The following is a 25,126-nucleotide window of genomic DNA, read 5'->3' on the forward strand; positions in this document are numbered from 1 at the left end:
AATAATTGCCATCTTACCAATCGTCCATGATTATAATCAACTTTCAAATTATATCGTATGAAACCTGTTAAATAACTTGAATCTGTCCTTAATGTAAATTCTTTGGGTAGTAAATCAATTTTCCATTTCTTAAGAGATTTAATTGCTGCTAGAGTTTCCCTTTCATGAGTAGTATATCTCTGTTCTGTTGGAGTAAAAGTCCCTGAAATATACCTGCAGAGTAATAATTAGAAGATTAGAAGATTTAAGAGAAGTTATCACAAAGAAAAGCGTCATCTAATGGAAAAAAGTAAATTAGAAGATTTAAGAGAAGAAATAATTAAGTTATCAAAATTAATAGATCAAAAATTAATGATTTTAACTAATGATAACTGTAATGACACCGAATTCTTAAAATCAATACAAAATGATTTTTCTCAAAATCTTTATTTTACTATAAGTTTTATTGAAGGACTTCAAAAACCTGAAAAAACTTATTTTTCACACGGAATTTCTAAAAAATGTTACCATGGAAATGATTCCCCACATCTATATCATACTTTTAACCCACAATTAAATTCTATAGTAGATATGCTTGAAGAAATATTAACATCCATAAAATTTCAAAGAAATAAGGAAAAAGAGAATCCCAAGGAAGAAAAATTTCAAAACATAATTAACATAACAGATTTAAAAGTAAAACCACCACTAAAATTATGAATATTGAAGAAAAATTAGAAGAAGTTACAATGCTTTTTAAACAATTAAAAATGGCTCAAGAAAATAATATTATGGAACATGGTTTTCAGATAGAGGAAGAATTAGTAAATTCTGAAAATATAGAAAATGAAGAACATATTCTAGATTATTCAAGTGACGAAGAACTAGCTATTCCAATACAAGTAAAAAATGAAGCTGGAACATCTAAAGATAATCAATCTCAATTTAAATGGGAAACAGGTTTTGATAATTATGCTTTTAAAAAAGGGTTTATAAATAAAAATTCAAAATATACAAAAATACCATCAAAATACATTCCTAAAATCCAGGAAATGGAAGGAGAAAGAATACTCGATTTAGACTGCAAAAAGAACGAAAAAGAAATTTTCGAAAATTGGTTGAATTCCTTCTTATTAGAAGCCTTTACTAATCCAAAACTTGGTGAATTATCTGGAAGGGACATTTGGAATTACATAGGGTTTCATACTAAAGGAACTATAAGAGATTATATGACATCAATAGAAAACTAAATAATAGAAGAATTAGAAACAAAAACAACAGCTTATGATAAGATATTATATATAATGATGATTTTATATAAAGAATTTTTTGGAAAAAATATTATAGATCATAGACAAGAAGTCTATAATAAAGAATATCAAGAAGCAAAAAACCATTTAGCTAATATTCAGATATATGATTTATGTAATGTGGAGTTTTATATATGTGAATATAGAATACATTATTACAAATTAAAAGAAGAAGATAAAAATCATTATCTTAGTATGTACATAACAAAACTTCCATATCCTGCTAATGAATTTATAATGGGAAGATTTATAAGAGAAATAAATAGAGGAACAATTGAAAATAATTTTGGTGGAGCAACTTCTGCTATAAGAGAGGAAATAAAAGAACGTTGTATGCAAGAAGCAACTCAAAAAAGATTTGCAAATATAATAAGAATTTGCTATCAGGATAATGAGGAGATACCTAAAAAATATGGTCTTAATAAAAATCTTCAAAGAAAAAGAAAATATCAATTTAGAAAAAGAAAATACTATCCAAACTGGAGAAAAAAGAGATATTTTAGAAAAGAAAATAACAATAAAAACAAAAGACAAAGAAATAACTATTGCCCGAATAAAAAAGAAAATTGTAAATGTTGGTATTGCCAAGAAGAAGGACACTACGCAAATAAATGCCCGAAAAAGAAGGATAAAAAGGATCTTACTAAACAAATAGAAATTGCTAAGTCTTGTTTCATGGAACCATTAGAAGAATCTGATGATAACTTAGACTATATTTTTGAATATGTCTCGGAAACAGACTCAGAGACTGAGCAATAATGCTATATTTATTACTATAAAAATAACAGAAAAGTTTATAAATACTTTCATAGATTCTGGGGCAACACAATGCTTTGCTAGTTCAAGTATAAAACTTGATTGGAAAAAATTAAAGAAACCATTAAGAGTCAGAATAGCTGACAAATCAATACATAAAATTAACCAAAAAGCAGAGATGGTTGAAATTTTTATTCAAAATTATAGGTTCATTGTTCCATCTATATATATGTTAGATTCTGGAATGGATTTTATCATAGGAAATAACTTTTTAAAGCTATATCATCTATTCATTCAAGAATTAACATATATAGTTTTAAAAGCTCCACACGACTCTTCAATAAATCAAAAATCAAAACGTATAAGAATACCAACTACTACTATAGATAAAATCTTAAAATTTAAAATATTTTCTATATTAGAAACATGTTATTTAAATCTATACTTTCAGATAAATATTCCAAAAAATAATCTTGAAATAAAAATAGAAGAACTCTTGGATGAAATTTGTGCTGAAAATCCTTTAGATATTAAAAATACAAATAACGAATTAGTAAGCATTAAATTAAAAGATCCCACAAAAGAGATAAATGTTCCAAATAAAATTCCTTATTCCGCGAGAGATAGAGAAGAGTTCTCATTAGAGTGTAAAGATCTTTTGGAAAAAGGAATTATAAGATCAAGTAAAAGTCCTCATGCGGCTCCAGCTTTTTACGTTGAAAACAACAATGAAATTAAAAGGGGAAAACGAAGAATGGTAATAAACTATAAGAAAATGAATGAAGCAACTATTGGTGATGCTCATAAACTTCCAAGAAAAGATTCTATTTTAGAAAAAATCAAAGGAGCAACTTGGTTTTCATCTCTTGATGCAAAATCAGGATATTGGCAACTTCGTTTAGACGAAGAAACAAAGAAATTTAACTGCTTTTACTTGCCCAACAAAAGAATCAACAAGTGTGTTGCTTTATGAATGGAATGTATTACCATTCGGATTAAAGCAAGCCCCAGGTATTTATCAAAGATTTATGGAAGAAAATCTAAAAGAGTTAAATGAATTTATTTTAGTATACATTGATGATATACTAATTTTTACAAAACAGGATAAAGAAGATCATCTTCAAAAATTATTAATAGTTTTAGAAAGATGCAAGGAAAAAGGATTAGTTCTTAGTAAAAAGAAAGCAAGAATAGCAAAACAAGAAATAGAGTTCCTTGGATTAATTTTATCCACTCAAGGAAAGCTAAAACTTCAACCAAATGTTCTAGAAAAGGTAAATTTATTTCCTAATAAAATAGAAGATAGAAAACAATTACAAAGATTTTTAGGGTGTATAAATTATATTTCTGATCAGGGATTTTTAAAGAATATAATAGAATACACTAAAAGTTTATTTCCAAAAATAAGTACTAAAAAAGTATGGAAATGGGATGAAAAAGATAGTATACAAATTCAAAGAATTAAAGAATTATGTGAAAAACTTCCAGAACTTTATATTCCAGAAGAAAATGACTACTTAATAGTAGAAACAGATGCTTCAGACATAACCTGGTCAGGATGTCTAAAAGCTAAGAAAGCTATAAAAAGTTTGGAACAAGAAAAAGAATCACTAGATTCTAAATATCCCCCAAAGGAATTACTCTGCAGGTATATTTCAGGAACTTTTACTCCAACAGAACAGAGATATACTACTCATGAAAGGGAAACTCTAGCAGCAATTAAATCTCTTAAGAAATGGAAAATTGATTTACTACCCAAAGAATTTACATTAAGGACAGATTCAAGTTATTTAACAGGTTTCATACGATATAATTTGAAAGTTGATTATAATCATGGACGATTGGTAAGATGGCAATTATTTTTGTTACAATATCCAATAAAAATTGAATATATTAAGGGTGACAAAAATGTTATTGCAGATACATTAACAAGAGAATGGAGTTCGTCTACAACGCATTAAATCAAGAAATTCAAAAATACGAACAAGAACTCGAAAAATGCAAGCATTGTCAGCAAATAAGGACACAGATCCAATCCCTCACGAAGGCCATCGAAGCAATGAAATCAACACAAAAACCAAAACCATCAGAGTTCAGCCAGCTAAGTGTGGTGGACGAATCAGGTGAGGAAAAAATTTCAGAAAATAAAACAATTGCTGAAATTATCAAAAAATTCACCCAAGATAAAAAAATATTATGTAATTTATAATGGCCCCATGAAAGGAGTATATGATGCCTGGGAAAAAGCAGCACCATTTACACAGCAATCAAGGATAATTCATAAAGGAGGGTTTTTAACACTGGAAGAGGCAAAGGAATCTTTTAGAGAATATGAAGCTCTTCATCCAGAGCAAACCCTAAAAAGAGCAGATAAAGCTCCAATTCAAACCCAGAGAACAGGGATAATAAGAAACATTCCTACAAGGGCTGAAATCAAGGAAAAGAAAAGGGTTTGTAGATCAAATCTCAGAGAAACCCTTAACATAGTCTTGAATTGGACTGCAGAAAAGAGGGCAATCTTGGGATATTATCCTATTACCAAAGAACAGCTAACAAAGCTGGTTATATTTCCAGAGGCTTCCTCATCTGACACCTATCAGTTTTTCCAGTATGGATTAATTGATACAATTTTAATTTTTAATAATTTGAAAATTATTAGTGAGTTTCCTGCAGGATTTATTGATGCAGTAAAAAGATTTAAAAATATGATTGACAACGTAAATCCAAGGGATATATCCCTAAAATTTACGAATAGTCAACCTATTTTTAATGAAGAAGAAAAATGCTTGGTTCCAGCACATCAAGTGATCTTCATGTCCGTCTTCCCAGGAAATTTTCAACCAATTGATCAAGTTCAAGATTTAACAATCTACACTCATGAAGGAAGACTAGCCAGCACACTAGCAAGGGTCTTCGAAATAACTCAAAAGATAACAAGGGAATCTCACACAAGAATCAATTATAAAAGCAGAAATACTTTGCTTGTGTCCAGTAAAAGGAATGAAATTGAAGAAAGAGAGATGAGACTCTTAGTGGAATTTGAATCAGCATTCTACAACTTATCTGGACTCTTAGAAAAGCTTCCCGAAGGGATAAAGAGGAATCTCTGCTATTTGATAAAAGACAGAGAAGACCACAAGTGCCAGCTATGTGTCTCAGAGTTATCTGAAGAAAGCAATAATAAAACGGAATCAACCCACATGATAAAGGAAGAAGACAACGCATCTGAAGGTCACATGATGAAAGAGGAGGACAGCACATCTGAAGCATCTCTCAACATTATTGCATAGTGACGTAAGCGCTTAGGTCATAGAGCACCAACAATGTAGCTGGTGCAAGATAATAAACAATGACGTAAGCAATGACGTCATAAGAAGGGTAAGTATGGGAATTGTCCATCAGACCCAACCATTATAAATAGGTTGCTTAGGCAATTGTAGAAGGCATCAAACCATAGAAAGCAGGAGGCTAAGAGTACTCATATGCTAGGAGAGCAAGGAGGAAGCGGCCGAGGCGATTCTATAGTTTGAAGAAGAATTCCCTTAGGAAAAACCAATTCTAAACTCCCCTCTGGAGTTAGTATCTACAATCTCCCCTCTGGAGATAAAAACATCTTATGTAAAATATTCTAAATAAAGGAAGTTTTTCTCCAGAAAGGTACGCATTTATCTTAATCTCATAGTTATGAATTATTTAGAAAGTTTAGAATTAACGGAAGAATCTGATTATTATAGATTATCTGCCTTATTAGATAATGAAAAATAGGCTGTTCTAAAAACAGAATTAAATCTCAAATCAAATGAAAATTTTAATAAACAAAATCTTTTAAAAGAAGTTTTTAATAGAAAAAATATAATATACTATGGAAAAATTCAACTTGAAGCCCCTATAAAGATAAAATCTGATAATGGAGAACTTGAAATAGCTCTGATAAATGATGAAGAATTGAGTAAACAGATTGAGAAAATTAAGGATCAACAAAAAAGATCTAAAATTGGATGGATTCATATTAGTACTAAACAAGTCTTAATCAAATCTACATATATGAAAGGAATTAATTCACCAATAAGCTTAGCAATCTGTGACAAAAGAATTACTGATGACCCAATAGATCAAATAATTGGAATTGTTCATGGAAACTTGGCAAACGTAAATGTTAAATTCAATGCCCATCTTGGATATGCTATACCTTTATCAACTGAAAATCTTGGAAGATCTATAAGTTTGGCTTATAAATTTCACAGAAAGAATCTAATGGAACAAGACGATGAACCATTTTCAATTACATATGCAATAAATTATGCTTTAACAAATAGCCATCATAGTATAATATTTAAAAACAGAGAAAGAATTTATGTCGATGAATTATTTCAGAAAATTGTAAAAACAGAAATACCAAAATATAAAGCTATTGAAAACCCAGTTCTTTTACTAAAAGAATCATCAGGAAAATTAGTTTCATCGAATTTTCAAATAAGAGAATCCAAAATTAATAGCCCTTTAAGTTTATCTAAGTTAAAGATTAAAGAAGAAAATTCTGAAATAAAAGAATTAACAAAAAAGGTCGAAAAATGAAACCCTAAACACTAAGTTATGACAATAAATAAAGAGAAAATATATGTAACCTATCAAGACAAGAAACAAGAGCTCTTTGAAAGAGAAAATCGGTTGAATTATTTACAGTTTTCTGAAATAAATCAAAGAGCATTTGAAACTCTAAAAATAATCTATGACAAATTGAAAGGAGAAGTTGAAGAGTTAGAAAAATTAATAGAATCTCTAGAAAATAGTAATGAATCGATGATAGAATTTGCAGAAATTCTAAGATAACTAATGAAGTATACACAGATTGAAAGACCAGAAAATAAAATAAAAAGAAAAAGGGCGAAAAAATTAAAAAGTAAAATAAAGGAGTATGAAAGAGAATTAAATAATCTTCAGTTCGAAATTAATGACCTTATAATAAAAAGGATAGAAATAAGAACAAATATAAACAAGTTGGAGCTAAACTTAAAAAATTTATAAATGCCTGGAACACCATATTATGACCTAAAAGAATTAAAGCTGTTAAAAGAAAAAATGGAGAATGAAATTGAAAAATTAAACAGACATTTAGAAACAGGAGAAAGTGTAGAAATAAAAGAAGTTATTGAGGATTTGAGAAGTTATATTAAAGAAAAAGACAAACAGATAAAAGATTTTATATACAATAATCCATGCAAAAAGGAATATTATAAACTAAAACAAGATTGAAAAGTTATAAACTGGTAAAAATGGTCAATACTTTCAAAGAAAAATTTGAAGAGCTAATAGAAATAACGATTAAGGGTAACACTTTTTCTTTAAGCAACACTTTTAGTGACACGCTTTTAGTTACCAAATGTCCACAATTAATTGGTAACCTTCTTTGTAGTCACCATAGGTACAATAAGATAATAGGTACCATAGAAGGCACCTTATTAAATTACTATATATATAAAATAAGATGCAATTTTTTTATACTTATTTAAATAAATAAATAAAATAACTATCCCACCTAGTCAAATTAGTTAAAAATGTTATGTTTATTAAGATGAGAACACAACTTCTTGCAAAACAGTTATTTGGTAATAAAATACATTAGTAAAACATATTGATTAACATTACAGATTTCTGAAGGGGTTAATTATCTCCAAGTTTAGGTTAATAAAACTTTACTAATAAATGATTAGAAAGAGAAAATAAAATAAAAAAGAAATTTGGTGTTTAAGAATGAAGGACACACATACGCCACAGGGTGAGGTTACTGTCTCTCTTTCTCTCTCTTCTGCCCCTAACTTTGTCTCTCTATCTCTATTTTGTGATTTTCTCTCTCCTCTGTAATAATTTATAAATTCTCACATCATGCTCTCCTTTCATCTCTCTCTCTTTTTCCTTTTCTGCGTTTTCATTCATTCACTCATCTAATCATCTTCTTCCATCAATTTCTCTATTTCAATCTTATTTTCTCTAATTTCTTTTCCATTCTCACGCAATTCTAGGGTTTCTTTTTTCCCCTCTTTTCATCACACAATCGCGCAACACCCTCCCAGGTAACACCTACCCTCCCCTCATTCATATACCTTCTTCTGCTTCTACTGCTTTTCCATTCTGTACCCTAATTCCCCCTTCTCATTGATCCCAATTTTGTTTTCATAATTCAATTCGCGGTTTGATTGCCGTAAAGTTTGAGTTTTTTTTTTTTTTGTGCTATTTTTCTGGTTTTGTGTTTATTGTTATTTGTGCGTTTTGATTATGACTCGTATCGTTTATCAGGTGGCATGTGTGGGGCTTTGAATTTCGGTTTGATTAGGGAAGTCCCTTTTCTGTGTTCCCCCCATTTTCCACCCATGGGTGTGACTCTCAGATTGGGGTCACCGTTTTTCTTTTTCTTTTTTGTTTTTCTTTTTGGTTTCCGGGAGATTGAGATGGTGGTTTAGCAACTGGGTTGTATTTCTTACAGGCTTTCAGGAAATAGTTGTGTGTGTTCATTTATGCTTGGTGGGGTTGATAATTGAGAGGGATAGAGGCTGGGGTTTGGTTCTATATATAGTAGTGTGTAGCAGTGGTGAGGAAGTTACAGAGGTTCTGTGAGGATGACAGATGTTCAGCCGCTACAGCAGAAGCCTGAGTCTGCCGATGCTCATGCTGAGTTCGAGCGTGGACTGGAGGACTTTATGCGTGGGCAGTTGGATGATTGTATGTCATTTGCCTCCTGTAGTTCCTCCCAGGCTCAGGGGGATGAGGAAGATGAGGGTGATCAGCTCGCTCGGAGGAGGCGTAGGTCTGATCTCGAAGGGGATGATTTGGCGGAGTCCTCGGCTGCACAGAGGCGCCACTCGCGAAGTCTGAGTTGATGGCGCTGGCTGGGTTGCACACGGTGTCTATGTTGGACTCCTCTTTCTTGAGGGGATCACAGTCCCCAACTTCTGGACAGGAGGGTGCCGTGGAGAGACCGAGCACTCAGGCATCTGCTATTCTGCAGATGTGGCGCGAATTGGAGGATGAGCATTTGTTGAACAGGGCTCGTGACAGGATGAGGGAAAGGTTGAGGCAACAGAGGGGTTCTGAGTCTAATACCAATGGGTCCAGTACCATGTCTGATAGTCGAGGCATTGAGAATCAAGGCAGTTTGGGGGATGCGAGTGAAAGCGAAAATGATTTTGGTACTTGGTCGCATGATCGGATTGAATCGCGGAATGCACGTGGGGATCGTCTTGTGTCTAGCAGGGAGCAATCTCCTGATCTTGGCGAAGTCGAGAGGGAGAGAGTTAGACAGATTGTTCGAGGATGGATGGAAAGCGGTATTGGTGATCATTCATCGAATGTGAATCAGAGAAACAATAATGGTAGAGCAGAATGGCTTGGAGAAACAGAGCGTGAGAGGGTAAGAATTGTCAGGGAATGGGTGCAAATGACTAGCCAACAGAGAGGCTCACAGAGAGGCTCACGTGGGAGCTGGAGGGATGCTCAAGTCGATCGAGCGCGCGATGTGGTTGCTGATCACGATGAAGGCCAGCCAGAGCATGTTCGGCGGGACATGTTGAGGCTGCGTGGAAGACAAGCTCTAGTTGATTTGCTTGTGAGGATAGAGAGGGAAAGGCAAAGAGAGCTGCAGGGATTGTTGGAGCACCGAGCTGTATCTGATTTTGCTCACCGCAACCGCATTCAGGTCTGTTGGGTACCCTGTCAGAATTCCTTTGCAATTCATGGTTCTTTTAGTCATGGTGTCCTCAATTAATCTTGAGTTGATTATGTAAGTCAGTCATACAAGAACTGTGATTTAATTCAAGGAGATAAAAACTTATATTATTGTGTGGATTTTAACTCTATAAAACTCATTTTATGTTGTGTTTGTGTTAATATGAATAATCTACATACATTTGTTTCTGTTGTGTGATACATCTGATCTGGACTGTTGCATTTCAATTCTTTGTATACTTCCTGTTGTAAATTGACTATTTACACGAGATGGTGTTTTCAGTCTTTGCTCAGAGGTAGATTCCTCCGAAATGAAAGAACTGTTGAAGATGAGAGACCTCCGTCTATGGCTGCAAGTGAACTAGTGCAGTTGAGACAACGACATACAGTCTCTGGTATAAGGCATGGAAATCAAACAACTTGATAATCTTTTTAAACCAGTGGGTGGGTGGCCTATTCTGCCTATTACTCATCTTGGAGCTTCTGCTTTAGAAATAAGACAAAAATTCAAAAGGTGATCTAGATGTATCTGTGTCTGCCAAGTGCTCAAGGCTTGTTATTTTCTTTGCTAATTGTTGAGTTTTCTTTTAGTTGTATTTCTTATGATTTGCAAAATAAATAACTGTTATTTATAATGGTTGATTTTCATTCATTATATTTGTGTATGGCCACTGTTTATGGGCAATATTTTTGCCACTAGCTTTTTCTTTATCAATGTTATTATAGGAAAGGTCATTCAGTTCTCTTTTTTCTTTTAAATTTATTTCTTCTCTCTCTCTCTCTCTCTCTCTCTCTCTCTCTATATATATATATATATATATATATATATATATATATATATATATATATCACACAAAGAATTGGATATTTTTCCTTCTGACATTGAATTACTATTCCGTTACTGGTTATTGTGGTAAGATGTTGTTATAATTTTTTTTCCATCAGTATCTAGTGTTTTCTTTAAATTTGCGCTGTGAAGTTCAACACACAAGGTTTTGTCTAGTGTGAGCTTGGCTCATTCTTTCTGCTGTACTACCCCCCACCACCGGGGGAAAAAAAACATTTTTTTGCCCAATTATTTCCTCCATAACCATGAACTATCATATACTAGGATAAGTGTTCTTATGTTCGGTATTATTTATTTATACAGAATACAAAATATGGTGATGAACTGATGATTGTTGACTACAAGTTCTAATGTTTGTTGCTAGTGATGGTTATGTACTGACTTATCTAGTTGTAATTTAGGGAGGGGTTTCGTTCAAGATTAGAGAATATTGTTCGTAGTCAAGCAAGTACCAATTCTGATAGTGCATCAAATAATCGTGATTAGCACTGTATTGAATTAAATTATATTATATTGAACAATAAAATCAAATACAATATAAATCATAATAAATTATAGATTTAACTACACTGTTACTCTTTATAATTTTACTAAATTTATAATTAAATCTCTATACTTTTTCTTTCAACTAAACTCTTATATTACTTTTAATTTTATAATTATGTCATTATCAATATAAAAAATATTAGAATTGACTATTTTTCTATAAATTAAAAATATCTATAATTAAAAATTTAATTAGATCTTTGATCATATATTTTTTTAAAAAAATATTTTATTAATTTTAACATTTTTAAATTAAAAAAAATTAATTACAAAATTAAAAGTAATATAAAATCTAATTGATAAAAAAATAAAATAAAATTAATTATAAATTTAATACAATTATAAAAATTAACAGAATAATTAAATCTAAATTATATCAATGTTATCCTCTAAATCAGTATCATAAACGCCTTCTTTTAAGTTAATCCAATAGCTTGATCTAGTTGCTAGTTTACACAAATGTTTGCGCATACCTAGCGTCTAGAGCAGACAGTACCTAATTATTTGAATTTATGCCGCTTTTTTCTGAGGTGAACCGATATGCGAATTACGTACAACAAAACAAATGTGCACATTGGATAAAAGAGTTATCGTTGAGTTGTTAGACTCTTTGTGCCAAATTTAAAAGTTCACATCTGAAGGCAAGTTTTTTTTTTCTCCTATTAATAGATCGCATATACATTAACATATTTTTACATGAAATCATCAATCAAATATAAACATCACTTCCAAATCTGACGCTTGGTAGACCTACCCATTTTCTGACTCTTACAAGACTTTCCATTCATGACTGCTTTCTTCTTAATTTTTCTTTGATCTATCATCTTTTCATGTCTCTGTTTCCGATATCGTGTGCGGTTATTCAACCAGCTGAAATAATCTTTTCCTGTAGTGCAGACAACGAAGTCCACAAGTTCATCATAATCCTCGAGTTCTTTGGGATTTCCTAGTATGCAATCAAGGAAAGCTTCCCCATTGCAGGTGTAGGAGGTGGCAGAACCTGATCTGTAAAATATAAAGGCAGAAGGGACACTATCAGGTATCCTGCAGGAACCTTTTCACTTAAACAAAACTGTAATTACTTCATCAAGCAATTTATGAAGCTGGTTCAAACCTCAACAACTCATGAAAAGAATAACAATAGCACTAACTGAACAGTATTGACTCAAAGGCACTTTTTCTCTATCTTTTCATTTCAGCAACATTATAATTCATCGGACTAATTGCATGACATTTCCTTTTTCTTTTCAAAGACAAATGCCAACACCTAAAAGGCCAAACTCGATTACAATTTAGAAACAATGTGTACCTTAAATTTTCCTTTTGAATTCCAATGAACTGCTCTACAACTTTGTAGATAGATTCTTTATCTCCATATCCAACCCCCTGCAAATTCACCAACGATTTAAGAACAACATACAAACCAAACTTAATTCAAGAACAAGAGAACTGAAAGCACACTTCACCTCTTCAGTATTATTAGATTGGACTACAATGGAGTAAGATTTCAGTCGTTCATGCCTTAATGGATCTAAAGAAACTAAATCCCCTTCTTCAAAAGCAATGAGAGACATCAGTGCCATAATTACATATATACACCCCTTTGCCAACAAATGTAGCTCACTACTAAAACTTATATATAGCAAGCCAGAGAAATGCACAATCATCGATTTTGAGACACTGTGACTTGTTGTTTGTTGCATTTTCATCAAATCACACAAAAACGCTTGAAAGGGTAAGCAAAACTTTATTTCTTGAAAATGGCGAACATGGCTGATCAATGAACCATATTTCTCGTGGAGAGAGGTATTTTCCATGGTTTTCAAACAACCTGAAGCACCACTATTAATTAGACACTTAATCGCTTGCATCAACGAAACACCCATGAACTTCAATATGGATGCAAGAAGACATATATCTCTGGCACTGGTATTTTCCTTTACACAAAAACAATCTCTAGAAGGATATTGGGAGAAAGCTCGATGAATTAGGCCTTCCAAAATTGAGTCAGCCATGCCCCTGCATGAATCAGCAAATATGCCCTGCTTCCCTTTCATAAAAGCAATGCAATCGGCCAAAATGTTGGCTTTTGTTTTGGAGGATATTTTGCATGAATTATCTGACAGCAATAAGACTTGGTTTAATTTGCTATTTGTGACTTGCAGAATAGAAGATTGAAATGTTGGATGACGCTTCTTATGCTGGGACAAATCATAGCCACATTTCGATTTGGAGTAAAAATTATCAATTTGCAAATGAGTAATGTGCATAGAGTACAAAACAACAGCTTTTTGGAATCCAATTATGTACCAGTTAATATTAGGAGTCAAACTAGTGGAATCTAAGCCAGCATCAATGGCTTCAGAAACCAAGGAGATTACATGTGCCTGGAACATCTTTGGTGCAGAAGGCATAGTAGGGTCCATAAGCAATGATATGGCAGGTGCAGGGCTAAGTCCAGGAAATCGAGAATCCTTGTCACAATGCAAAAATAATCTACTGACAAAATTCTCAAAAGCATTCTCATTAGAAACTGACAGATTAAAATGGACAGCTATCACCAACAGAACACTTGCAAAATCATGATGCATGGAATTGTGCACAAAAAGCTTTTCACCCATGGAAGATACTGAATCGACAAGCATGAGATAGCTTCTTAAAGTTTGATGTCTTAGAAGCTCATCTGCAAAAACCTGAAATAACTTTCAAGTTTAGTTGGACATGAATCATAACATTTCTATACATGTTTGTGTTTGGAAGTTAATAAAACAGCTAATATATATAGAAAATATGACTACAAACCTCAAAAACTTGGATAGCTGTGACAAGAATATTGCATTTGCAACTACAACTAAAATTAATGGTAAGCAAATTGAAACTAAAACTTCATACAACTGAAAGAAAATATTTTCAAAGCTGAATCTTGTTGCGCATCCACACCATGAGGCTGGTCATCAGAACAAATAAGCGCCAATGACAATATATAGAGAAGACTGCACTGAAGAAAAGATGTAGACACTTATCTATGCTGATTTGGTAATGTCAAAGGAAAATAATAGGCCTTCCACAAGAAAAGTGAACCAAAAACAGCTAGTCCAATTAAAACAAAAGTCTAAAACTTCATAAAACCTTCAGAGAAGCCACTAGAACTTTACGGTGAGTTATTCTAAGGGACAAAATATTGCTTTTACTACAGTCGAAATCGTATAGTTGAATCCATGCAACCAACTAAAGCTATCAAAAGAAAACGTGGCTATTGCTAATATTCTCGAACGCAATGTGTAATCAATGCACCCAAATTTTCAAGTAAGAAACAAAATCACAAGCTCCACAAAACAATTTAAATTAATAACACAAAAGCAGAAGCTAGAAGCAGTTGCAGGTAGTAGCCTTGCCTCTAGCAGCGCACACAGAAACAGACGGCAAGAATCGGATAGTTCCACATCAGCACCTGAGACGAAGTTCCGGAAGCGCAGGCGGCAATTGGCGACGTGGACGGAGACGAAGGCGTGGAGTGCACGGTGGAGAAAACGCGTCTTGTCGACGAGGAACTTCTGGTCGGAGTGAAGGAGTGTCAGAGAAACCATGCAGCAGCGAAGAAGGATAGCAACATCTTCAACAAGCGGCCAAATCCGTGAATTCTGATCCGGATTCGGATCTGACCCGGCAGCGTGACGGTCATGGAAGAGAGGGAGGGCAGAGAAGAGAGTTCGGAATGCGGTGCCGAGATTTTCGAAGAGGATTTCGCAAAGAATGAGAAGGTCACTGTGGTTGAAGTTGGAATTGGATTTAGAGAAGGAGAGGTATAGGGTCTTAGGGTTTTCCATTCTTCATGAGAAGGAGTTTCTTTGGCTGAGTGAGTGAGAGACACAGAGAGCAGAGGTTTTGGGAATTTTGAAAGTGTTGTTCCCACGCGGGCGAAATATGAAAAGAAAATACAAACAAAAATCATAATTAAATAATTTTGAGTAAATAATTATTTTTTATTATCAAATAAAAGAATGTTAGGGACCACGTCATCGATCCGCGCACACCACAAACTAACCAATCACATTCCACCATCGACTCCTATATAAGCACCGTACTCCTCTTCCTCATTTCACCAAACGCAGGCACAAATTAACCCTCTATACCTTCGCACTCAAAAGTTTGTTTTTGTTACTCTCATTTTCAGCCATGGTAAAGGGCGAAAAGAAACCGGCGGAGAAGAAGCCAGCGGAGAAGGCACCGGCGGAGAAAACCAAGGCGGAGAAGAAGATCCCGAAGGACGCGTCCTCCGGCGAGAAGAAGAAGAAGAAGAAGGCGAAGAGCGTTGAGACCTACAAGATCTACATTTTCAAGGTTCTGAAGCAAGTTCATCCTGACATCGGAATCTCTAGCAAGGCCATGGGGATTATGAACAGCTTCATCAACGACATTTTCGAGAAGCTCGCTCAGGAATCTTCTAGACTCGCGAGGTATAACAAGAAACCAACCATTACGTCGAGGGAGATTCAAACCGCTGTGAGACTCGTGCTTCCTGGTGAGCTTGCCAAGCATGCGGTTTCGGAAGGGACTAAAGCTGTTACTAAGTTTACAAGTTCTTGATTTTGGAGAAAAATTTGGATTAGGGTTTGGATGGGCTGTAAAGGGATGAAAACGCATTTTGTGAAGTCGTTTTGGCTTGATTTGTTAGTCGGTGTTTTTTATCAATGGATATTAAGCTTATTCATTTTTCCCTATATTTCTTGTTTTTTTCTATACTTTGCACCCTTTTTTTTTGTAACAACTTAAAATTTATTAAAGTTAGATTTTTAATTTATTTGTTATATATTTATTAACAAAATTTAAAGATATCATTCTAAACATCTGTGTTAGGCTTAGTTTGGTAAAACTTAGTTTGGTAAAGTTTTTACTTTTTACAAGTAGCTTATAAAAGTTAATTTTTAAAAGATGACTTTTTAAAAGTTGTAACATTTATGTTTGGTAAATAAAATCAAAAACAACTTTTAATAAACATAAGCAACATCAATTGTGTTTGGTAAAATAGTTTTTAAAATTAAAAAATATTATAATAGACATAAATGCAAATATTAAATTTGAAAATTAGTTAACATATGAGGTTATATTAGACTTTTAAATTTTGAAAAGTACAAGTCAACTTTGAAAAGCTCTATCTTAGGTGCTTTCAAAATACCCCGATCTTTTAAAAGCTGCAAGCACAAGCACATGATCTTTTTGATTTACCAAACACAAAATGAGAAATTTGAGCTTTTAAAAAGCACAAGCACATCTTCAAAAAGTTTTACCAAACCAAGCCTTAATAAGTTAGCTAAATCTTATCTTATTTAAAATTTAATACGACTTAATTTTTTTTTTTTTGGGGTCATGGAATACGACTTAAATTGAAAAGGGCCATTCTTATTTCTTGGAGACATTTCTGCTTGTTTGTAACACTTTTATTTGTTAAACGTTGGCTTGTATCTTGGGCTAATGGCTGACAGCAGCGTTGGAAGAGTCTGGCCCAATGCTGGTTTCTATGGCAAAGCAAACCCGGTTGTATTTAATATTTTTGTTTTTGAAATGAAAGGAAAAATCAATTTTTGGATACATAATATTTTTTTTTTTTGGTCGAGGATACATAATATTTTGAAGATTGATAGTTGCAACTCAGTTAAATAATTTGTTGGGCCAATGGCCCATTCATGGAGAACGATTGTACTCTACTTAATATCGAGATTTGGGCTTCCGGCCTGATGGATACCCTGGTGCAAACCAAAAAAAAAAAAAATATCGAGATTTTCGAGTAACTAGATTATACCTTCGTTTTTAAAATTTAATTTTGATACACTAACTTGTAAAGTAATTTTATACATATATTTAATTATGTAATATCACATTAGTAAAAATTATTATTTTTCATATTGATCGTGTGAATGATCATTCAAAAAAACAGATATGATTGTGTAAAACGCTTTACACTATCAATGCATCAAAAGAGAAAGATGAGCAATTTCAAGACATCATTTCCTTCAATTGGTGAAAAATATCTCCGACAATATCTTACATTATAGTTTCTTCTTTATTGTATCGTGAAATTTTTATTGAAAGAAAACGAATATTAGTGTGGACAATACTAAATTTTCTGCACGTTTAGACTTCAATTTATTTTTTTTAGGGAAGGGATAAAGGAATAAGTGCTCCAATTCCTTTCACAACAAGAAGATGAAGATGGTTCCTCTAATAGCCTAAGAGCAATTGATCGAAGAAATTTTGTTTTACCATTATGAATTAGTCACCAAAATTTTGCATCAACTATGCCTCTATCATTCAAGGAGTCATAATCATCAAAGACACCTCTAGCATCAGAAAAGCTTACAAATTTAATGTTTACTTTTCTCCTCTCTTCTTCGTTAAAAAAATACCTCTTCAAACATTTAACTCTCTCATTAGTGATCTCAATATCTTGATGAGGAGAAACTCGTGTAAGATCTTCTCTCAACTATTGATGGCTATAATACCTATATAATTAGTGGTTAAGAAGAAATTAGTAATAACTCAATTATCTTTACTTATAAATAAAAGTTATAATTATAAATTATAAATGTGAAGGGTTAGGTTACCTTGCGTTCAATGAATGTGCTAAATAATGAAAGGGTATACTATTTTTTGTCCATCTTTAAACAAATATTGAGTGCACAACATTATAGAAGAATGATGATTCTTATTCATTTTTTCTTTCATAGAGATATATAGCACTTTTCACATTTTTTATAATTAGACCCCACATCTCATTAATCAAATGAAGAGTAGGTGCATCCATGTCTGTACTTCTTAAAACATTATAAATAGAATTTGTAAAAGCAAGAATATAATCAATTTTTTACCACCAATTTTCACTCAATTTTTTCTGTAACAAACTCACCTTTGCCAATATTATCTTCCTTGTATGAAGACCACTTTTTACTTATAACCATCTCTTTGAGTCCTTACTTTAACAACTTAAATCTTTTGAGCATCACAGTAGTGGAGGCAAATCGAGTAAGAACAACATTAAAATTTGTGTTTAAAAGAGAGAGTGAAACTGTGAAATTAAGACTGGGAGACAGAAATTAGAAAATTCCAATATTATGTTTGGTGTAAAAGTGGATGTCTCAATATCCTATTTGGTTTGAGATAGAAATTGAGAATAAAATATTTGAAATTACAAATTTACCCCTAAATTTAAAATAAAACCCTAACCCAAATCTTGTTTCAATTTTCATCCCCTTTTTCTTGAGTTCTAACCGAGAAGTTAAGGAATCATCTGGTCAATCTTGCCACCGGTAGCAGCGCCAGTGATCTTGTCAAGCAAGGTGCGCCGTAGTGTCTCTGACGCTTGTCAATCACGCCGCTAGTTACTCGTGAGGGTTGGGTTGTTGTGCCGTTCCTCGCCTCTACGTCTGCCTCACCACCGCCACCGCCATCTCTATTCTGCTCTGTGCTTTTCCTCGGAGCTGTGCCTCTGCTCTCCTTCTTTCACTCTTTATCGTCGCCGTTCTACTTAGGTAGGTACAAAACCTTGTTATTTTTCCTTATTTGCTAATTAATTTTTTTGAAGATTAAAGTTGATAATTTGATATAGCATTTGTTGAGTTAATACTCAAAATAGTCTCTGAAATTTGACCCCCGATTTAATTTAGCCCTCAAGATTTCAATTGACTCTAATTGTACCCTGAAATTTTGACATGCGCCTCAATTTGGCCCTTCCGTCGTTTTTCGTCACCAGAGAGCTGACCTGACAAATTTGGTTGACACCTGGCACTATCAAAACGACGTCGTTTAACTCTTGGCGCCCAAATTGTTTAGAAACAATGTCGTTTGACATGAGAAATGGGTTAATACCAAAACCCAAACGTTAACCACTTCCAACTGACCCTCCTTCTACCTCCTCCTCTCCTCGTATACGTACCCTTAGAGAAGAACCATGGGTGTCGCTGTAACTAAAGCTTGAAGCTTTTCTTACTTATTTTGCCCCCCATTGTGAAGACTAATTGCCTGGGAATCACCATCTCTTCAAAAACAGGTTACTAACAAAAGCGTTGCTCTCAACATATGATGCTCTATTTTTTGCAAAATGTTGCATGAGGTTTGTTCTTCATTTTTTTTGATCTATTTCATCATCGAAACTTTGGCGGATTTTGGTTGATTACGGTTGCTAATGATGGTAGAGTTCTTGTATGATAGGATTTAATTTTTTTGTATGTATGTGGCTGTGATCAACTGAATCCTATAATTTTTTGTAACGCGGTCATTGATTCTTCATATTCCATTTTAAAATAACAATCTTACTCCTTCATATCCCATTTTAATTGAAAACTGAATCTATTATTTGTTGCAAAATATTAGCTTTTAATTTGACATTCTAGCTGCGCAGTTCTGGTTAGTTTGTTTATTTGTTCTTTTTAATTGATTTTTCATTGGAAAACTATGTAATTTTAATGGTAGACTCATGCTGTATGTCATTTAATATGTTCTTGTTACCTTTTGATCATTTTAAATCTAATAAATACAATAATCTATGCGGTAAAATTTATGAGATGTGGTATAGAACAACCGAACAACTTTTGTATATCTTTGAGAAATTGCATTGATCTATGAAATTGCATTGATATAAGAAAATACATGTGAGATTTGGTGAGGTGTCTGGAAATGCTCCATTAGCACCACATCTTGCTGTTGATAATGCACAAGCTTCAGAGGTTATACTCACCCAACCCACTTACTCACAGTTAGAAAATCAAGAACATGTAGTGATTGGTTTCTAATATTTGATGAACTGTTGACTAGTTTGTAACCGTTTATCATACACGGTTAAATATTTTTTTGGATCCAATTGATTGATATTATTTGGTTATCTTTGAGAGACTCTTGCGATTTGGGAAAATTGGGCTGCTAGGTTTTATTTGAAATTTTTAGGGGTTAAATTGATGCCTTTAAATATTTTGCGACTTCATCTAACTGCTTTGCTGCCAGGTGTCAACCAAAATTGCCAGGTCAGCTTTCTGGTGACGGAAAACGACGGAAGGGCCAACTTGACGTGCGAATCAAAATTTCAGGGTACAATTAGGGTCAATTGAAACCTTGGAGGATAAATTGAGTCAGGGGTCAAATTTCAGGGGCCATTTTAAGTATTAACTCAGCATTTGTTTATAATTATTCTGATTTTAAGTAATTAGTTAGAATTCGCCCTCATGCTGATTTTCCCTCACCAAACAAAGGCTCAAAGTATTGTGATGTAAGGTTTAGGACAGTGCATAGTGAAGTGTCAGTAGAATATATAATCTTTTGAATTCAGTTATTTTATTGCATTGGAATGAGTAAAGTGAAACTAATTATAGATCCTAAGCTTGTCAGCATTGAAAATCATAATTACAGAAAGAGAAAGAGAAAGAGAGAGTGAGAAACTGAGTGTTGGTTATGGCTGCTACAATGTAAGATAGTCCAAGAAGTCCAGAGACAAAGCTTGGAATGAGAGTTATGTGATATTTTTTTCATTATTTTGATCATCCAAGATGTTGATGCTTATCTCTACTTAGTAGTTTAGTTAGAATAGATTGAGAGTGAATTTTTTACTTTTTGATGTTTTCAGAAATTGAGATAAAATCAGATGCTACCTTAGCTGAAGCAGTTGAAATACTAGTAGAACACAAAGTGAAAAAGGTTTCTTTTTATTCTTTTAAAAATGTAGTCTTTTTTATCACATCAGAAAAGTGAAAACAAAATTCTTCTTTAAAATTCATTATTAATCATTCAAATGATTGAGTGAAATGTTGGTTTATTGTGAGCTACTCGTCGACCACATTCCTTTAATCATTGTATGAAAAGAACCTAGGAATTGGTCTCTTTACTTTCCAGACTCAAGATCAAACAAATGAGAGTGATATTATCATGCTGAAAATATTAGCATATTTTTTTATTTAGTCTTTGTGATTTATATGTTTTTAATTCTAGTGATTTTTTCAAATTCTAGTACTTGAATTGTATTGTATTAGTTATATGAGATATGTGTAAGGAGAAACTATGTTGAATTACTCCCTATGTAATCGTTGATATGTCAATCTCTTGTAAATGTCTTAATATATAAATAAAACTTTTGGTTCCAGCAATTGCACACTTCCATTTTTTAGCTTATAATTCCTTGTAAGACTTGCAAATATTTATCATCCAGGACTTGAGAAATAAAGTACATCATCATTATTAATTCTTATTAATTCTTATTGCTAAGAAATAAAATTAGTGGATTAGGACTTGAGAAATCATTGTAAATTCTTATTGCTAAGAAACAGAATCAATGGAGCATGACTTGAGAAATAAAGTACATCATCATCTCAGCTTCTTATTGCTAATATAAAAGAAAAGTAATACCGTTTTGACTATCTAATTAATACCAAAACATTGTTAATCCTAAATCATTCTAACTAAGTTTTAAAATATTATACTAAACTACATAACAAGTTTCATAAACATATCACAACTTCAGACAATAACCACTCATCCTAAAAGATAATGGATTGCACAAGAGCACTCTTTTGAGAATATGTGAAGACCCAGAAGTAAGTACATAGATTCAAATTTTTAGAAAACTTCAATACGACTTGCACCACCTCATCCCACTAAACCCAAGCTGTTCAAGCTTCTCACCGATCTTAAACTTCCCATTCACATCGGCGAGAGCTCAGCAATTACTTGGGTATTGTTTGCTTGGGCAGCGGTGGATTGCTAGATATGCTCAGCCATCCTCTCTAGAACATCAGTTTGTTTCTTCTTCCTACTAGAATGCCTTGTGCTACCTGCACCAGATTCAGAGTATGAAGCTTGCCCTTGCCCTCCGTCGATGTTTGTATTTGAAGACATTTCAGAGTCGTCCAATCCTTGAGTCTGGTCTTCAATTTCTTCATTAACTTGTTCTTCTGCATCAAAACCACTAACTGCACCTGCCCCCATGTCTTTGTCCTTTTTGAATATACCCTCCAGCCGGTGAAACAAATGGAATAACTTTCCAAGAGTATAGAATTTAGTCGGGTGTGTCTACGACAAAAAAAAGTTATAGTCAGTATACACTCTACAGTGACAAATCATTCAACTTGAGTTAAATTCACAGACGACCTTTATGCACGCATCAAGGACATATTTGCTATCAATTTTTACACATCATTTTTCACAATTCTAGCCAAATCCACTGCATGTAAGCATCTCAGAGGCGTACTGATACTTCTCCTTCATCCTTTATGCTTATTCTTGCAATGTTTGACAGTTAGGGTACAAGTTGGGAAGGCCTTCAGCATCTTCAAAGCTAGTTTTTCAAAAGTTTCAAGTTTGAAATGACTACAATCAGCCTTCTGACCATCAATAAGGAAATCCTCCATGAAGACAACAGATGCTTCAATTTCTTTATCACACCATATGCATTTGTCCATTATCACCTAAGAAGAAGTTTAATATAAAGAAAATGTACAATCCAATACTATCACAACCGTCAACAATAACCATCAATAATAATTCTTATAAATACCAAATAAATGTCAATTACAATAACCATGTTTCAATTCATAAGTCTTACAATACCATTAATAAGTCTTACACTACTATCACAACAAGTCTTTCAAACACAAATTAAGGTATTAAAACACAAATTCGATGCCAATATAAACTTATTTTCAACACAAATCTAGTACTTCACTTGACTTCATTCAAATTAGTACCTCAAATCAAACATATTAAGCCTAAACACATTGCATGAATAATTTCAAGACTACCCACTTTGCTTCTAATTCTCACCACTAAAAATAAATAGAAGGTAACCACAAAATATTATCAAATTGTCAACACTATCAACCTAATAATTAGGATAAAAATAAAGCAAATTAGGACAAAAATTTGGCTTATGAAATAAATAAAAACAATCATATTTAGGACACAAATTTTGATCGAACTAACTAACCTAGGTCACAGAAGCTACGACGACGACAAGATGGTGGTTGACCTAATTGTGGCGGCAATACGACGAATGCTGCAGCTGGGGTCTTGTTGGTCATGCGTAGGAGAAGATGAAAATATGAGAACATAGTGGCTACAAAGATGAATGTGCGACGGAGACTCATATTCCTTGTGATGGCTAGGCCGGCGAGGACGACGTGGCAGACCTGGCACCAATGATGCAGAGGCTGTAGCTAGGGTCTTCCACGCTGATCCTACATAGTTGAAGATGAGAAGATGAGAAGCTAGGAACACAGTTCCTACCAAGGTGAACGTGTGACGACGACTCACTACCTTACGGTGGCTACGAGGCAACGACGCAACAGTGGTGTCTTGGCGAATAGAAGATGCACGATTGAGAAGAGGAAATGTAAAGAAGCCTTAATTTGATTTGCACAAAGGATAAATTTAGAATTAATTAATTAGAATGAGAATATTTTGGTCAGAAAATGTTAGTTAGCTTTCAGTTTCGATCCCTAAAAATTTCAGCCTTCTGTGTTCCCACTTTTTAGAAGTAACTGAAATGCTGAAATTTTAGATACGGAAACTAAAATTTTAGTAGTAGTCTCTGGGCCAACAAATATAATATTGAGTCCCAATCCTCCAGTCTTCGTCTTAGTACCTCAAAACAAATGCTACCTAAGTAACTTCAATAAATTAAATTCATTGAAAATAGATAACCTCATATGATGATTAACAATGAAGTTTTTTTTTTATAAAGTGGCATCTTTAGCAATTTGAGTAATCCATTTGCATTCTTCATAAACAAAATTATTCGTCTATGTATTCTTAGCTGCACAAATATCCTTTAAAACAAGGTTGAGAGTATGAACAACATAGGGAGTCCAATAAATAGATAAAAATTCAGCTTCAATCAATAAAATTAGCTACTTTACAAATTAGCGCATTGTCAGTCACAATTTGTACTACATTTGAGAGACCAACTTCTCTGATCACATTTCTTATTTGCTTTGCAACAAAATCTTTGTCCTTGATCTCATCTGAATAATCTATAACTTTCAAAAAAGCATATGCCCACTTTTAGTCATGGCCATAAAATTAATAAGAGGCCTTCTTTGGAGATCACTCCATCCATCACTTACAATGTTGAATCCCTTTCTACTCCATGAATTTTTGATAGGCTTCAACATTCTTTTCATATGTTTTTCTTTCTCAAGAAAATTTATGCTTAATTTATTGTACCCAAGAGGAATATAACCATGAACCATCAATATAATTATTGACAGCATACGAAAAAGCTTTGACAAAATAAGAATTTTTGGCTAGATGCATGAAAAGATAATCTTCATGAAAAAAAATATTCTAACAACATGTAAATCTAAAGTCTCCCTTGCATTTACATTAAAAGCATTCACTAAAGGCCCAGAAGCTATTTCTTTCTTGAATCAAGTTCACTTGCATTAGATAAGGGTGGAAGAGGAATTAACTTAGACTTTTTACTTTCATACAATAATGTAATTTTATTATCAATTTTCTTAAGTTCTTCAAATTTTGTTGATGTAACTTTTGTACAAAATCTAATTCCTTTTCCTGAAATCTTCAATAAGTGTGCTCTGACTCTAGACTCTAGTGTAAGAACCACTTAACAAGACCTTGCAAAATTTATATTGAAACTCTAAATTTTTACTACCTTCAATTTTATCTTTCTTTATTATAAATTTTCATAAGGGCTTGTCTATACTTTTTTCAGAATCATTTTGAACACTCTCTATAACTCATCATTCAAAATCCTACAATATTTAAAAACAAAAATTATTTTTACATAATCTAATTTCTTTTATACAAAACAACAACCACTAAACAATGTAATCACTAGTCAAATTTGAAATATTAGAATCGATAATCATAGAGATCTACTCAAAAATTGATACATAATCCATTATAATATATATAATCACCAAGCCGAAGCTTATATAAAAAAAAAAACTATTAAAGAACAGAAGGCTGGATT

At 33.0% G+C, this 25,126-nt stretch overlaps 2 protein-coding genes and 1 pseudogene across 2 annotated transcripts; 2 read left to right on the plus strand and 1 right to left on the minus strand.

Moving 5' to 3' along the window:
- The first annotated feature begins 8,519 nt into the window (after positions 1–8,519).
- Positions 8,520–11,112, plus strand: LOC112711500 (uncharacterized; annotated as a pseudogene).
- A 595-nt stretch (positions 11,113–11,707) lies between these two features.
- LOC112711499 (uncharacterized) lies at positions 11,708–15,098 on the minus strand. The gene is made up of 4 exons (XM_025764170.3): positions 14,553–15,098; positions 12,624–13,850; positions 12,467–12,543; positions 11,708–12,162 (listed from the first exon to the last, which is right to left on the minus strand). Exons 1-4 carry the CDS (start codon positions 14,982–14,984, stop codon positions 11,880–11,882), a joined length of 2,019 nt encoding a protein of 672 aa, XP_025619955.1. The 5' UTR covers positions 14,985–15,098; the 3' UTR covers positions 11,708–11,879.
- A 235-nt stretch (positions 15,099–15,333) lies between these two features.
- On the plus strand, positions 15,334–15,878 carry LOC112711502 (histone H2B.11). Its single transcript, XM_025764171.3, has one exon. It carries the CDS (start codon positions 15,334–15,336, stop codon positions 15,742–15,744), a length of 411 nt encoding a protein of 136 aa, XP_025619956.1. The 3' UTR covers positions 15,745–15,878.
- The last annotated feature ends 9,248 nt before the right edge of the window (positions 15,879–25,126 follow it).

This window comes from Arachis hypogaea, chromosome 9, assembly GCF_003086295.3.
Source record: "Arachis hypogaea cultivar Tifrunner chromosome 9, arahy.Tifrunner.gnm2.J5K5, whole genome shotgun sequence".
NCBI classification, from domain to species: Eukaryota; Viridiplantae; Streptophyta; class Magnoliopsida; order Fabales; family Fabaceae; genus Arachis; species Arachis hypogaea.